The sequence below is a fragment of the Dromaius novaehollandiae genome, chromosome 10, assembly GCF_036370855.1.
Source record: "Dromaius novaehollandiae isolate bDroNov1 chromosome 10, bDroNov1.hap1, whole genome shotgun sequence".
Lineage (NCBI taxonomy): Eukaryota > Metazoa > Chordata > Aves > Casuariiformes > Dromaiidae > Dromaius > Dromaius novaehollandiae.
In genome coordinates this window covers 7,453,736-7,467,339 of record NC_088107.1, presented here as the reverse complement: position 1 = coordinate 7,467,339, position 13,604 = coordinate 7,453,736, and the positions used below count along the sequence as shown (strand labels likewise).

The 13,604-nt window shown below is 48.5% G+C and overlaps 2 protein-coding genes across 3 annotated transcripts in view; one reads left to right on the top strand and one right to left on the bottom strand.

The window, feature by feature from the left end:
• The window catches only part of ST8SIA2 (ST8 alpha-N-acetyl-neuraminide alpha-2,8-sialyltransferase 2), a 35,760-nt gene extending 27,197 nt beyond the window's left edge, over positions 1-8,563 (top strand). For both annotated transcript variants that reach the window (XM_064517204.1, XM_064517203.1), the window contains exon 6: positions 6,052-8,563. In XM_064517204.1, coding sequence (XP_064373274.1) covers positions 6,052-6,337 — 286 coding nt within the window. In that variant the 3' untranslated portion in view covers positions 6,338-8,563. The remainder of the gene's footprint in view (positions 1-6,051) is intronic.
• Positions 8,564-12,311: 3,748 nt separating this feature from the next.
• On the bottom strand, positions 12,312-13,172 carry LOC112985633 (F-actin-capping protein subunit alpha-1-like). Its single transcript, XM_064517722.1, has one exon. It carries the CDS (start codon positions 13,170-13,172, stop codon positions 12,312-12,314), a length of 861 nt encoding a protein of 286 aa, XP_064373792.1.
• Positions 13,173-13,604: the final 432 nt, after the last annotated feature.

The following is a 13,604-nucleotide window of genomic DNA, read 5'->3' as shown; positions in this document are numbered from 1 at the left end:
CGGGTACAGAGCCAGCTTTCAAAGATGGTGCTAGTGCCGTGCGTTTCTGGAGTGCGTGACTCACTTGTGAGCGAGTCTATAAAATGTCTCCTGAGCAATTTGTCTGGCAAGTGGAGAGTGGAGCTGAATGTTTGTCTCCCTGGCTGGAAAGCAAGCAAACCCCTTATAAGTCATCTGTTACTGCCTCCGAAAAGCCTTGTAATCCCTATTGCCAAGCAGCTTTTGTTAGAGAAATAACATGAAATGCGGGAAGCAGGGGAAAATAATTGTCTGGAGGTTTGGATATCACTCCTTGCAGAGAATTCATGAATGCGTTTTGGTTCCTCGTATAATCTAGTCTAGTGTTTTTTGCTGTGTCCATCACAAGGGTCTCTTGGCAGGAACAAATTCTAATCCCATAAGACTTTATTAAGAGCTTCAAAAAAAAAAAATCAATAAATCTTACAGCTCCTTGGCTAGGTCTCCTATTAGGTTTAACATCCAAACAGCAGTGACAGTTTGTGTGCGCAGCGATCTCCGTGCTCAGAGTTTGCAGCTGGCGTAGCACAGTGGGGCCGTGATGCCCAACTGCACTGCAGGGCGGTGGGAACCCCGTGCAGTATGTGCTTGCAGACATCCTCGGAGGCAGAGATCGGTGGGGCATAAAGTAGATTCATCTTTGCCCGCGATGTCTCCCTGGGTCAGTTCTCCCACCCACACAAACCGAAGCTGCTTGTCTTCTGTTTCAAAGCCCTTCACAGCCTACCCTCTCCCAGCTCATCTTTGCTCCCTCGGCACCTGGATACAGAGCCGGCTGGGGCAGCTGTGAGACATCTCCTCTGGCATTTGGGGCATTACTTGTAGCTGAAGATTACTGTGTGTGGTGCCGCTGAAATGGTGCATGCAGCCGTGATATTTACACGCTGAAGATGCTTAATTACCAATCCAGACAGTTTGTTCCAGTTAATCAGAAAGAAGATTTAGCCTTTTTGTAAAAAGAAGGCGAGAGGCATAGCAAGAAGAAGAGAAAGAAATAGAGTAAGCCTCTTCCCTGTTACTTTCCCTTTCTTTCTGTTTGGAAAATATTTACTTTGTGTGTATAAAATACTGTGTATTTCAAAGGATAATGCAGACCTCAAGGTCTGGATAAGGAGAGAATTACTCATATATGACAGGTCTTTAGCCCCTCAACATCGATTCATTTGTGCCAGGTTATTTAAGCAAGACTCAAGCTAGGCGTTACAGCTCCTGCTCTCCGTACTTGGATCATGTCTGGATTTAGATCTGGAGTTTGGGCTTTGTTCTGCCTGGAGATCAGGGCGAGCTCTGAAATCCAGGTGCAGCTTTTGCAGTCTGAGTTAACAGGGATCTGAATGGGGACTTGAGTAGTTCAGGCCTGTTACTACACACATCCAATAAAGATCTGATACACGACACTGTTCTTTTTTTGGAGGTAACAAAGGAAACTAGACACAGAGCAGGATCAGCAGAAGCCAGGCAGGTGGAAAGCTGGTTGCTCCCTACGCGCTGGTGTTTTGTCTCTATTCGTACGGCAGCCGACGTGAGCAGCACGCTGTGCGGGTAGCAGGGCAGGGTCTGTTCCCACGCGCTAGCACGGATCCGGTGTGCTTTCAGGAGACTCGCACCTGATTCCTTGCAGCTGTGTTTTCCAGGAGTATTAATGGGAGCAGGATGTGTGTGGCAGACTGATAACATCCTTCTGCCAGTCGAGGACCAGCACCTCCAGAACAGCTTGTGTTTATATCACACTTTTATGAGTAAGCTGCTTTAAAAGGGCCTGACGTTGTATTATTTCAGCTATTCTAATTTTTATCACTAAATAATGTAGCTGATACTGCTGAATCTTCATCTCTTCATTGACCTGGGTTTATTTTACTCATTTCATCAGTGTGATGGGTTTTCTGTTCATTTTTCTTGAAGTTTAACCCTTAGCAGGAGGCTACAAGTTACCTTAGGATTTTTTTGGATGAATCAGGAGGTAATGTGCAGTGGCAAAAAAAAAAAAAAAAGACGGAAAATCAATGTTGTTGTAATTGCCAGTGTCCTGAAACAGTTGCATTTTCTCTATTTTGGGAAGGGATTGGGGGAAATACTACTGTGAAACCTTCTTGCACTGGCCTGGGGTCACTGTGGAAATCTCTCTTGAAAGATGCTTGCTCCATGAGTGTCAGACAGCTACCCTGTAAGGAGAAACCAGACCACTTACCCAGTAGCATAAGACTCTTCCAGCTCCTGCTCTTGAAGCCATTGTCCTTGGCTACCATCAAGTACTAGTTCAGGCAGCTGCTGGGTTCTCCATCTAGGCTGCTTCCTTACAGATGATGGCCTTGATGGTCTGATGGCATTTTTTATCTGTATCTATCACGATCCTAAGCGAGAACTGTTTCAGACAATTTTTGCCTGATAACATTACTGTTTCCGTTCATTGCTGCATCTTGCTTAGACATCAGACTGTCTCTGTAGGCTGCCTACACCCCTGAGGGCTTACTACAGAAGTGATACAGCACTGGCTTGTGAAGGAGGTCCACCCTTTGAGAACAGATCTGAGAAGAGAGCTATCAAGTTTCAGAACTGCTCTTTGCTCCTCTCTTCTAATTGCTGTCTCTTTCCATACAATGTTGCAGTTAATAGTTATGGTGATTGGGGTAGCCAATTTGAAAAATAATTACTGCCTGCTTCAAGATTATCTTTCCTCCTAATTAAAATCCTGGACCTCACATATTAAAGGTGCGCTGTTGACACAGCATCCCATGTGCACCCAGACAGCCTCATTTGGATTTACAGAATTAATTAGGTTTTATTTCCATCCCCAGCTGTTCTCTCCTGAATCAGGAACGGCACCAGGAATGTGGCCACTGTCCAAGTTAGCTGGTGGTAGGAGAAATAAGAGGGAGTTGCTCCAGTGTAATTCCCACACTCCTGTGACAAAGTAGTCCTTAAAAAGCATTTCCCAGGCTTCACTTGGGGATTTCTGACCTTCACCTTGCAGGAAACAAATTGTGAGCACTGTCATGTGGCCTAAGTTATGGTTTGGCCATCGTATGGTATTGTCATCTGTGCCGATGCACCTGGAGGAGGCTGGAGTCAGCCACCGCCTCTCAAAGCTTCAGCTGGAGGCAGGCAGCTCTCCTGCCTGGACCGAGTAGCTCGAGGCTCTGAGAGGTCAGACTGTTTCCCCCCCTCACGTCCACTGGTGTAGCTAAAAGCTACTTCCAAGCTGTGAACTGACAAAAGGTTCAAACCTTCCAAAATATGGATAATGGTTTGAAGGGTAATTTATTATGCTGTAGCATTTTAGTGTCCTAATTCTATGTCTGCAATAGAAGAGAATGGAAGTAAAAGAGGCAAGACTTTTAATTTTTATTGTAAGAGTGTGAATTGCCATTGTAGTCTACTCCAATATTGTTGGAGGATTATGAGTGCTCGGTAGCTGCATGTGCTGAGGTATACATGTTGGGCTTGTTTTCAGATGCTGACTGGACATGCTTGTTTGTCTTGGTAGGGTTGTTCATGCATGCTGGCTTGCAGAGGACAGGGTGCTTCTGTGTTGGGTACTTCTGATCACATGAATGTCATGCATAGGTACAAGGATGGTCTGTGAGAAGGTGACTGTGTCTCCAGCAGACAGATGCAGTGCTACCACTTCCCCATGCTCCTGGGTAAAGAAAAGGGAAATCAGAGCCAGGTTGGGATGAGCCTTCCTTCCCTATCCTGAATCCCAGGTATCTGCAAGCAGCTCTTCACCTCCAGTTCCTCCTGGCAGGGGGGAATGAGCATGGTGGGAATTCCTGTCCTTCTGCTACTCTTTTCAGCTGGACCCTGAGTGCTGGGGCTGTAAAAGCAGACCTGTGACTGGGACGTACAGCAGTATTTTGGTTCTCTTGCCTCCCTCCCTTGCACAAATTTCACTTCATAACGCTGTCAAGGTTGTAGTGTACTATTAGAGTTTCTACAGTCTCTGAACAAAACCTGGAAGTTAATGCTTGTGGCAGGCTAGGAGGTCACCAGTAGCTTTGTGTGCTCCACACAGCACATCTGATATTGTCAGGTCTTCTGAAGGCAGGCTAACACTAAGCTGGAAAATTGATAAAAGGAGTTTTAAGCCTAAAGCAAAAGTGGGACAAATGCAGACATTTGTATCTTCCCCCAAAGTCAGCAGATTGATGTGGCTTGGCAGTTCTTCCAAGGTAGCTTCCCTGCTGCATGAGGGTTCCCTAATTCACAGTGTTAAATGGTTGCAATAATCTCCCTTTCTCTCCTCACAGTAGGGGTCTAATGCACTTACACATAAAGTAATAGAAGGAGTCTGGTTTATGGCTACCTGTAGGATAATGCTGCCTTTCACACAGCAACAAGCTTTACTGTCTTGGTAGCGCAATCCATAGGGCCAAGCAAGCCCAGAAAATGCCAGTGTAGTGCCTCTGGGAAACTGCTCCTCACTGTATTTTTCCCAGTTTCTTGCTCTTCTTTAGTGCTGGATGCCGAGGACATGAGTCAAGCAAGGAGGCCTTCCTCCCCAAAATGTCATAGTTGTGCTTTGCCAAAGCTGCAGGCGCTTAGACACTGCTGCGGTGTTGGACCCCAATAAACCCTGCCGTCACCTACTAGGGAGCAGAATCCCCTTCCTACACATGCTCAAACAATAGCTCTGCTTCCAGAATTTGATTCACCAGAAAAGTCAATTTTTCCCTTATCTAACTGAGAACCAGCAAGCATGTTTTGTGCCTTGATTGCTAAATTTTAATGACTTTCATGAAAAGCTAATTTGCAGGATTAAGGTTCTGATCTCCCAAGGGTTCCTGCTGTCTGAAGCCCAGACCCTGACCCCTCTGGAGCCCAGCTGAAAGCACTGAAAGGATAAATGAGCAGAAAGGCCTGTCCTGCGGATCTGCATGAAGAGCTGGGACCTGAGTGAGGATCCCAAACCTCTGGGTGATTTCACAGCAATACCACTCCATCCGCTCCTCTTCCTCATGCCTCTTCTCCAAAGCCCTGCCAGGGAGTCACCCCAGGCCCTTTGAAATGCCTCTTACACACAATCCATGGGCACCTGCAGCAAGCAGGCCCCATGGCAAGTGTTTTAACAGGCTGTGTTTTAAACGCGTGCAGAGAGGAGGTGCTGCACCTGGGGGACATCTTCCACCTCCCCCAGCCTTTCTCCTTCCTGATCTCACTCCTCCAGCAGTGTTTTCTGCTGAGCAAACTGCATAAATTTCCCACACAATAAAACACCAGGCATTGGAAACTTCTTATTACAAGTTGTTGGTAGTACAATAGCTTTTCGTGGCTGCCCAAAATATACCTGCTGGTACATGTTCTGCCTGTGGCGTCACTGCAGGATGCCACCTTCCTCCCTTGTTTTTGTATCTCTCATAAAAACTAACACACTTTTCAACAGTGAAGGCAGCTGGCCTCTATATTGCATATTATGTGTTGCATATTGTATATTGCATGGTGGAATATTTTGATACAGAATCACAGTGGCAGTTGCTGGGTGTAATGAGAACAGAGCAGTGTTTATTAGCTCTTTTAGCCTGGTGACCCTTTATTCAAAGGCAAGCATTTTTACAGCTCTGTTATGTTTACTGTCAGAGTAAAATCTTCATGCATCAGTGAAAACTATCAGCTGTGTGTGTGCGAGCGTGTATGCTTCAAGGGCCTGCTGGAGTCTACTTGACATGTGTATGGTTTGGTCTATAGTATTGATCTCCTAGGTTGATTGGAAGATAATTGTAGGCTGAAGTACTGAAGGCCACCGTTGCAAGCAATTTGTTTTTCATAAAGGATTGCGAAGCCATGAGATGCTTCAATGCCATAGCAACAAGTGTGATGTAACTGCTAGACAGAGAACAGGAGATGCTTATTCATGAAGCAATCCCAAGAGAGGCTTTCTTGGCATGGAGAACTCTTCTGTTAGTCAGAAACCTCTCACTTTGAATCACCGGTACATCTCAGTCAGGGGATGGGAAAAGGAAAGTGTAAGACATGAGCTTCATGTGTGAGTCTGGCTGAGGAGGGAATAACGTGGTTTTCTTTATGCTCCCTTTTCAGGTACTGGCTCACGAACAAAGTGCATATAAAACGACCGACCACCGGCCTCCTCATGTATACCTTAGCCACTCGCTTCTGCAACAGGATCTATCTCTATGGCTTCTGGCCATTCCCCCTGGATCAGAACCAGAACCCAGTCAAGTACCACTACTACGACAGCCTGAAGTACGGCTACACTTCACAGGCCAGCCCGCACACCATGCCCTTGGAGTTCAAAGCCTTAAAGACTCTGCACCAGCAGGGAGCCTTGAAGCTGACTGTGGGGGAATGCGACGGGGCCACGTAAGGTGGCCTCCGCAGCTCGCGTTCCTGCAGGCTACACAACCATGGGAGGAAGGGGAGGGGGAGGAAAGGACGAGTGGTGCCTAGTGGGGTTGGTTTTCTTTGTTCATGCGCAGGACAGTGACAAAAATATATATACGTGGTACCTACATATATTGACCTGAGTATTATAACTGTTTGGTGTTCACCAAGGAAGGGACAGGAGAGATGCAGGAGCATCTGAAGTGACTGGCCTGGGCAAGAGACCTTGCCTTGGGCTTGCTAGGCTTGGAAGGATGTTAGATCTACATCCAAAATGTGTGAAGGTGACCTTGGTTTTTGAGGGTATGTTAGGTGATGGGTAAACGTTAAGCCTTTTGTTGTGACTGGTCCAAGGTTGGTAGTTAGTTTGTCTGGCCGAGAACGCCGGTGCTGGCGCTCCAGTAGGTCATGTTCTTGGCTCCGTGGCAATGGTGGGGACGGGGAAGGGGGCTGGGGAGCGGGGTGGGCAGGGAAGGTTTGTTGGGGGCTCTCATGGCCGAGGGGTTGCCTGCATGTCTGGATGGGACCAGAGCAGGACCCATCTCCTGCCCGGCAGGGACTGTCTCCCAGTTAGTGGTGCCTAGCACCTGTCAGAGTCGCACGCAGATCCATCCATCCGAAAAGGCTTGGGCGTGCGCACGTGCCGGGCAGGGCAGCCTGTCGGCCGCCGGACCATGAACGCCGTCTTCGGAGGGGCGGAGGAGAAGCATCCACTTTGGCTGCAGGAGATGGGGAGCTGTGTGGAGGTGAACCGATTCCAGTGATATTGCTCTGAAAAAGGAGATGGGAGGGTCTTCTGGCACGGTTGGCGCAGGGCTGGGCGGATGGTGAGGAGGGTGCTGAGCAAAGCTGCTGGAATGGAGCAGGAAGGGGGTTTGCTGCTGCAAACTGGTACCATCAGTTTTAAGTGTCTTACTGTGCCGAAGTGTGAGATGCTCAGCATCTGTCAGGGCTTGTGAAAACCATAAGTACATTTAGCTCTTAATTCCCAAACGCTACCTGCTAAGCAGCCTGCCTTCTCTCCCCCTCCAAAAATAACTGCTGAAATATTGGTGATAGGCCTGAGACCCAGCCAAGCAGAAAGACCGCAGGACTTAAAGGGACTTTGTCAAGTCTAAATAATTTATTTTCACTTCTCCCCAAAGAACTAGCGTACAGCACAGTAGTCCTTAAGTCCCGTTCTGTCCTTTTTTCAAGCCCCGATTGGTTCTTACTCTGAAGACTTGAACACGATGTCAGGCGTACCTAGATGGGACGCTTGCATAGTGATGAATGTCACAGAAATAATTAATCTTTTTTCCTATTTTTTAAAAGTGCCCAAAATATGAAAAAAGTTCTTATAACCAAATTTGCTTTTCTTTTTTTTCTGGGTTTATTTTGAGGGGAGAAGCTAGATTGGTCCGGTTAGCTCATTTCATTTTCTGCTTCTGTAGCCTATTCCACCTATTTCCTTATTAGCACTTAGTGCCAGCATGCAGGTGGGTCTGGGGTGCAGTGAGTGCGGTTTGGGTTTAATTTCTGTGAGGGGAAATAACAGGACACAGCAGAGCCTCGGACCTGCATTGCAATGCTTTCATGATCTTTGTGCCTCTTCCTGTTGCTATGTTTTTAAAGTAAAAAAAAAAGTATAAGTTTTGGAGTTGAAATACTTGACATTGTCTCTTTAAAAAGCAAGTGCTTTAAGTGCTAAAAGAAAGAACTCTCTTTCATGTTTTGGGACCTAGAAACTACTGTACCCATAGGAACCTCTAGCTTGCTAATTAGTGTCAGATGAAGATGCCTAAGATTAAGGTGTAAGCAACATTATAGTGGATAAATGTTGGCTAATCTGCCACAGGGGGAGGTTTCTTTCCAACTCTGGGAAATGATTTCCTTTTTGCATTTTTTAAACTTTTTTTTTTACTTAAGCTTAGTCGCGCGATAAAGCTAAATCTGGCTGTGAACATCAGTTTAAGTTGTTGGTGTTTTCTGAGATAGGAGGAGACAGAGAATAAAGCTGCAAAATGAAATTAGTTCTGCAGTCACGGGGAGCTTCACCCGATTCAGGAGCATTAAGCCAGATGATTCCCTGGTTTGTCCCCTGCGGGGAGGAGGGAGAGGCTAGGGATGAAGCCACAGGACTATTCAAGTCAGCTGTTGTGTTGAGGGGCCGGGGCCAAGGTACTGATTGCTGTTAGCAAACCTTCTTTTTAAATAAAAATACAAGAAATTATATAAATGTGCAGATTTTTATTTTTTTATCATTGACAAGGGAGGTGGGAAGTAGGGCACGACGACTAAAATGCCACGCCAGCAAATGCACATGGGGAGGTCATGTAACCTGCTTTCCTTGCAAAGGAGGGAGGAAGGCTTGGAAGGGACCAGCTTGTTCGCCCACTGGGCAGCACGGGGTGGGTGTCCGTGCTCTGCTGGAGGGATGTCCTAAATCCCCCAAATATTTCTCATTCAAGCTACAAAGAGTACTGAGCAGTATCAAACAGCAGCACACCTGGGGTGTGATGGGGCCGTTAAAAGGCGAAGGGAGAAGGGATTCCTGGCTCCCCTGAAGCAGCTGCTGGGTCAAAGCACAGGCAAGTTAAGTGCAAATTATTCAGCAGGATGAAATTGCTTGTGATGTTTCTCTTCCCAGGATGGATCCTGCGCATCCCCGTTTTAAAGATACATTAAACCACAAGTGAGACCCTGCAGCAGTTGAAGTCAGTGGTTAAGTTCCCATTTCACCTTGCTGCCATCAGGGTTGGCCCTGCTGAGTTTATATGCACAAAAAACTGCCTAGAAGCCTCCCCTTGCTTTACTGGGCTCTGTGGCAGGTCCTGTGACTTGCTGTCTGCAGGACTTCTCAGTGCGGTGCCGCTGCGAGGCAGTTCCCGCGGCGGGTTCAAGGCCACCCTTTGTGTGCTGTGCTTGTTAGCAAGCCGAAGACCCCATTGGAAACCCACTTTATCGCCTCCATTTGAAGCAAATAGGTGAGTCCCGGCCCTACCTAGCCCCAGCGCCTGCAGCCGGGCACGTTTTGCGTTTGCCTCCCGTGCCGCACAGGGTGCAGCGGCACTGCGGTAAGTGGGTGCTGTTCGGGTTTCCCCGCTGACGGCGACGGGAGGCCGCCAGCCTGGGTGCTGCCGCGCGGGTCTGCGTGCCAGATGTCACCAGCACCAGCCTGCTCTGCGAGGCTGCTGCTTGATAAATGTCTTCATGCCTAATTAAGGCTCTTCTACCATCACAAATGCAGCAAAAAAGCGCACTGATGCTGTTCAGATGGGAATGCAGATGCACGGGCTACACCGTGAATGTACTTATTAACACCCCAAGTGACAGCAGCCGCTTCCCTCGCAGCCTGGTGTACGCATCGACTCTGCTCCTGGCCTCCTTTCCCCTTTCCGTTTATGCCCCCTTCCTCCCATCATTTCTGTCCTTTGGTCTGTCCCTTCTCCCTCTCTTTTCCCTTCAACACTGGTCAGGTGACAGCAGGCCACATTGTTCATCCATCCGTGCCAGCAGGAAGGCCAGCTCCAAGCAGCAGCGCTGGCAGCTCTGGGATGCTGGAGCTTGCTCCCATGGGTTAGGTGCACTTGGGTGCCAAGAGGCCTGCAGATGGTGACAATGGAGAAGTGACCAAGGTCGGATCTGAACTTGTAAAATAGAGGTTAAGGCTCCATGTCATTAAATTAATCAGTAATTTGGCTGGTTGCTTTTAAAGGAGACCCTTCCAAAAGCTGGCATTCTGGTTTTGGAGGTGTCAGGGAGAGGTCTTTACAAGAATTAGCTGCTGGGAGAAGACATAGTATAACGTGGAATATATACTCAGCCCATTTTCAGCATCTCAGGCTGTGGTTTCTTTTCCAAACTGGAAAAGCACATGTGAATGTATGCATTGCACATACACCTTGTCTAGGTTATGTATGGTTTGTACCTATCACTTCTCCTCTAGATCCGTTTCCTGATTGCCCTGCAAAAGTATCCCCCGAAGAACCGGCAGCAGCAGGGCTGTGGCATGACCAGCCGGGGATGCTGCTGTGGCCTCCAGGGTTAGTCTCTACCTGGTTAAGCCCAGAGTTCAGGGCGGCATTTGTCAGCATCTCTGTTTGGGGCAATAGTTCAGGTCGGTGCTTCTATCCAAACCCAGTGCCCTTTTGCTCTCCGCATGCTGGTGTGCCTCTAGCGCATTTATTCCTTACAACAGCTTGAGGCTAAGGGTCTTGTCTTGCCTGCTCAGCTGAGCTACAGCCAAAAGCGCAGCTGCCTGAATTGCTTTTCTTTTTAATCTTGGTTTGCTTTGTTACATCCCAGCCTTCTGATCTGCCACATGCTTCTTTGTGTCTCTGGGCTAACAGCCAGCCAAGAGATGAAAAGTCACCTCATGCTCCGATGCTGCGGAGCAGCACAGCAAACGCACATGCACTCACGTTTTCCTCTCCCCTTGATTACTCCAATGATTTCCTTCCCTGATGAATGAAGCTCTAGAAATGAGCCTGTCATTATAGACCTGAAGTGGGGCCTGTCCAGACTGAATAAGGATCCTTCAGATGTTGTGTTTAATTCTGCTCTTGCTGTGCTCATTGCTCTGTGCGTGTGCTGCAGAGCTGTGCAGCAGGAGAAGGCAACAGCGCAGGACTTCAACTGGTTTCTTCTTCCTACAAAAGCTTATGCAAGTGTATACCAACTTGGCCCTTGTTCTCTTGGGGAATATATTGATGATATCTTGCACAGGGCCAGAATGTGGCTCCTCTGGTCAAGCGGCAAAGTCTGCAGGCTGTGCGCGGCGCCGTGCTGCCACGGATACTCTATAATCAGTGTCTGCACGGGCTTATTTAATGCTGACTTGGGTATGTCCGGGCAACCGCCAGCGGATTTTTCTGAACCGCAGGGCAGAAATCAGGCAGCCTTCCCTGCTCGTCCAGCGCGTCTCCAGCAGCCTCTCCCAGAGGGGTAATCCCATCTGCAAAGCAGAGGAGAACTGGAGGGGGATAAATTTCCCTCCCATTTTCTAACCAAGAAGGATGAAGGAAAGAGGATCACCTTCTCCCAAATGCCTTATCAGCCAGGGCCTGGTGTGGGGTCAGTAACCGATACTGTGATTCAATCACAGAATAACAGAATCACAGCCAAGATAGTAACACATTGCAAATACTCGTTGTGAATCAAATTAAAATTTCTTGTTTATTTTTTCAAGCTGCCTGAGTTTTTTTAGTGTCTAGAAGCAACTGTATCTTCTTCTGAGACGCTACTCTTGCAAACCAGAGAGACACCATATTTTGTTTGGAAGGTGTTATGAAAATTGTTTTACTTTTTATACTGCATTTTTGATGCAGCTGGGGAATGTCATTGAGCATGACGGACATGAGTCGGTCTGACATAAATGACATAAATGATTTTAGTTGATCCAAACAGGATTTTATTTTTTATTTTTTTGCAAAATAGATTTGGAAATGTGCCATCTACAGATCTTGATATATAGACACTATTTTTGGCCATCACTTCTTCTAAAAAGTTAAGCTATCCAGTTTCATGCTAGTGAGGCTTAAAACTATGGAAATTAAAGCTTGAAGAGGCCTACTGGGAAAGGGAAGGGAAGCAGTTTGCTCCAGAATGCCCCTCAACATCAGGAGGCAAAACCAGAAACATAGTCAAGGTCTCCAGTGCGATGCTTTATTAAATCACACATTTTCCAGCCCATTTAGTATTTTGGTTGCTTTCCTTGTTGGATTTCTCACGTCTGTGAAGGGTTTATTAACAGCTATTTTCATCTCTAACTGTTGTTCTGCTGCCCTTGGCACGAGAGAGAGAAGAATTTCACTTTGGGCTGCCCCTTTGACCACATAAAACTCCTTCTAGCTTTCATTTTCTCTGCCTCTACTGAATCTTATTTTTCTCTATTATTTTTAACCATATTTAATATTTTCTCCCTCTCCCGGAGATCATATCAATTTATTCAGCGACTGCGAGTACAGGCTGCTTTTTCAGCGCAGGGCAGGAACCTTCACAATCCTCGCTGTCATTATCTTCTCCCAGTCGATCGTGCTGTGGGTGATGGGCAGCTGCCTCCGGAAAGCCTTGAGGTAGGTGCCGTTCATCCTCTGGTATTCCTCCATTAGCCCTGCTTGGAGCCGGCCCTCCGAATCCTCCACCAGCTTCACGAAGGCCCTGATGGCCTGCGTCCTGCTGGAAACCGGCAGGGACTCCGTCACCTCCTTGCACGCTGTGAGATGGATATTGCCACCCTCGAAGTAGTGAGCTTGGACATCAATGGTTCCCGTCACCTGTGTAGATGTGGAAGGGGTGAGGGTGAAAGTCCATTCGGACTTCCACAGGCTGCTCCAGAGCGGAGAGGGTTTGGGCACAGAGGCCTGGATACAGGCCACCAGGATTTTCCTCATGGCGGTGTCTTTAACGAAGACACTGCAAAGGCCTTTTGGGTAGTGGTGGCTGACATAGGCCCCCAGGGCCTCCTCAAGAGCCCTTCTCCACATCTCTGCTTTTCCATCTTCCTGGGCGTGGGCCTGGAAATCGCTCGCCTCTCCTCGCACGTGGTCGTATTTGAAGGAGAGCTGGGCCTGCGGGTCGAAGAAGCGGTTTTCCTCCAGCGCGTTGTGGCAAGTCAGCAGCACCCGGCACTCCGGTGTCCTCACCGGGGTAAAGTGGACCTTGTTGTGCCAGGCGCAGAGGCCAGGAGCTTCCTGCAGCAAGAGGCCATCATCCGCCAGCAGCGTGCGCAGGTCACTGAAGGCCGCGGCGAACTCCTCGGCCGGGCACTGCCGCAGCAGGTTGGCGATGGCCTGCGCCTGCTCCGTCCGGCTCAGCACCCGGGCCCCAGGCAGCATCGCTGGAAGTCCCAGCTGCAGGAGAAGGCGTAGCAAAGGACGCTGCTAGCTCCTGCCTTGCAAGGCATCGCTTCCCCAGGGCTTTCCCGCCTGAGAGCTACCAAGGACACTTCCAACGTCGGCATGGAGCAGCAGCAGCTGCTCTTAGCATAGCCCCGGGATGCTACAGTCCTACAGGTCTCCACCTCACCTGAGTGTCAGCTCTGGTGGCCAGCGCAGGCTCCCCTGAGGGGCTCGCAGGTCTTGTCTGTGGCCCCGGCACAGTTGTGGGATGGCTCGATGGCTGGGCTCCACTTTTTGTCGCTCCTCGCTGGAGATACTATGGTGCTCCTGGCCTAACCTGCAAGTCACAGAGGCCACCACCACCAGCAGGGAACGAACGTCACTGCTTTTCTCATCCCTCAGACATAGCACATTAGCACGTCATCCATG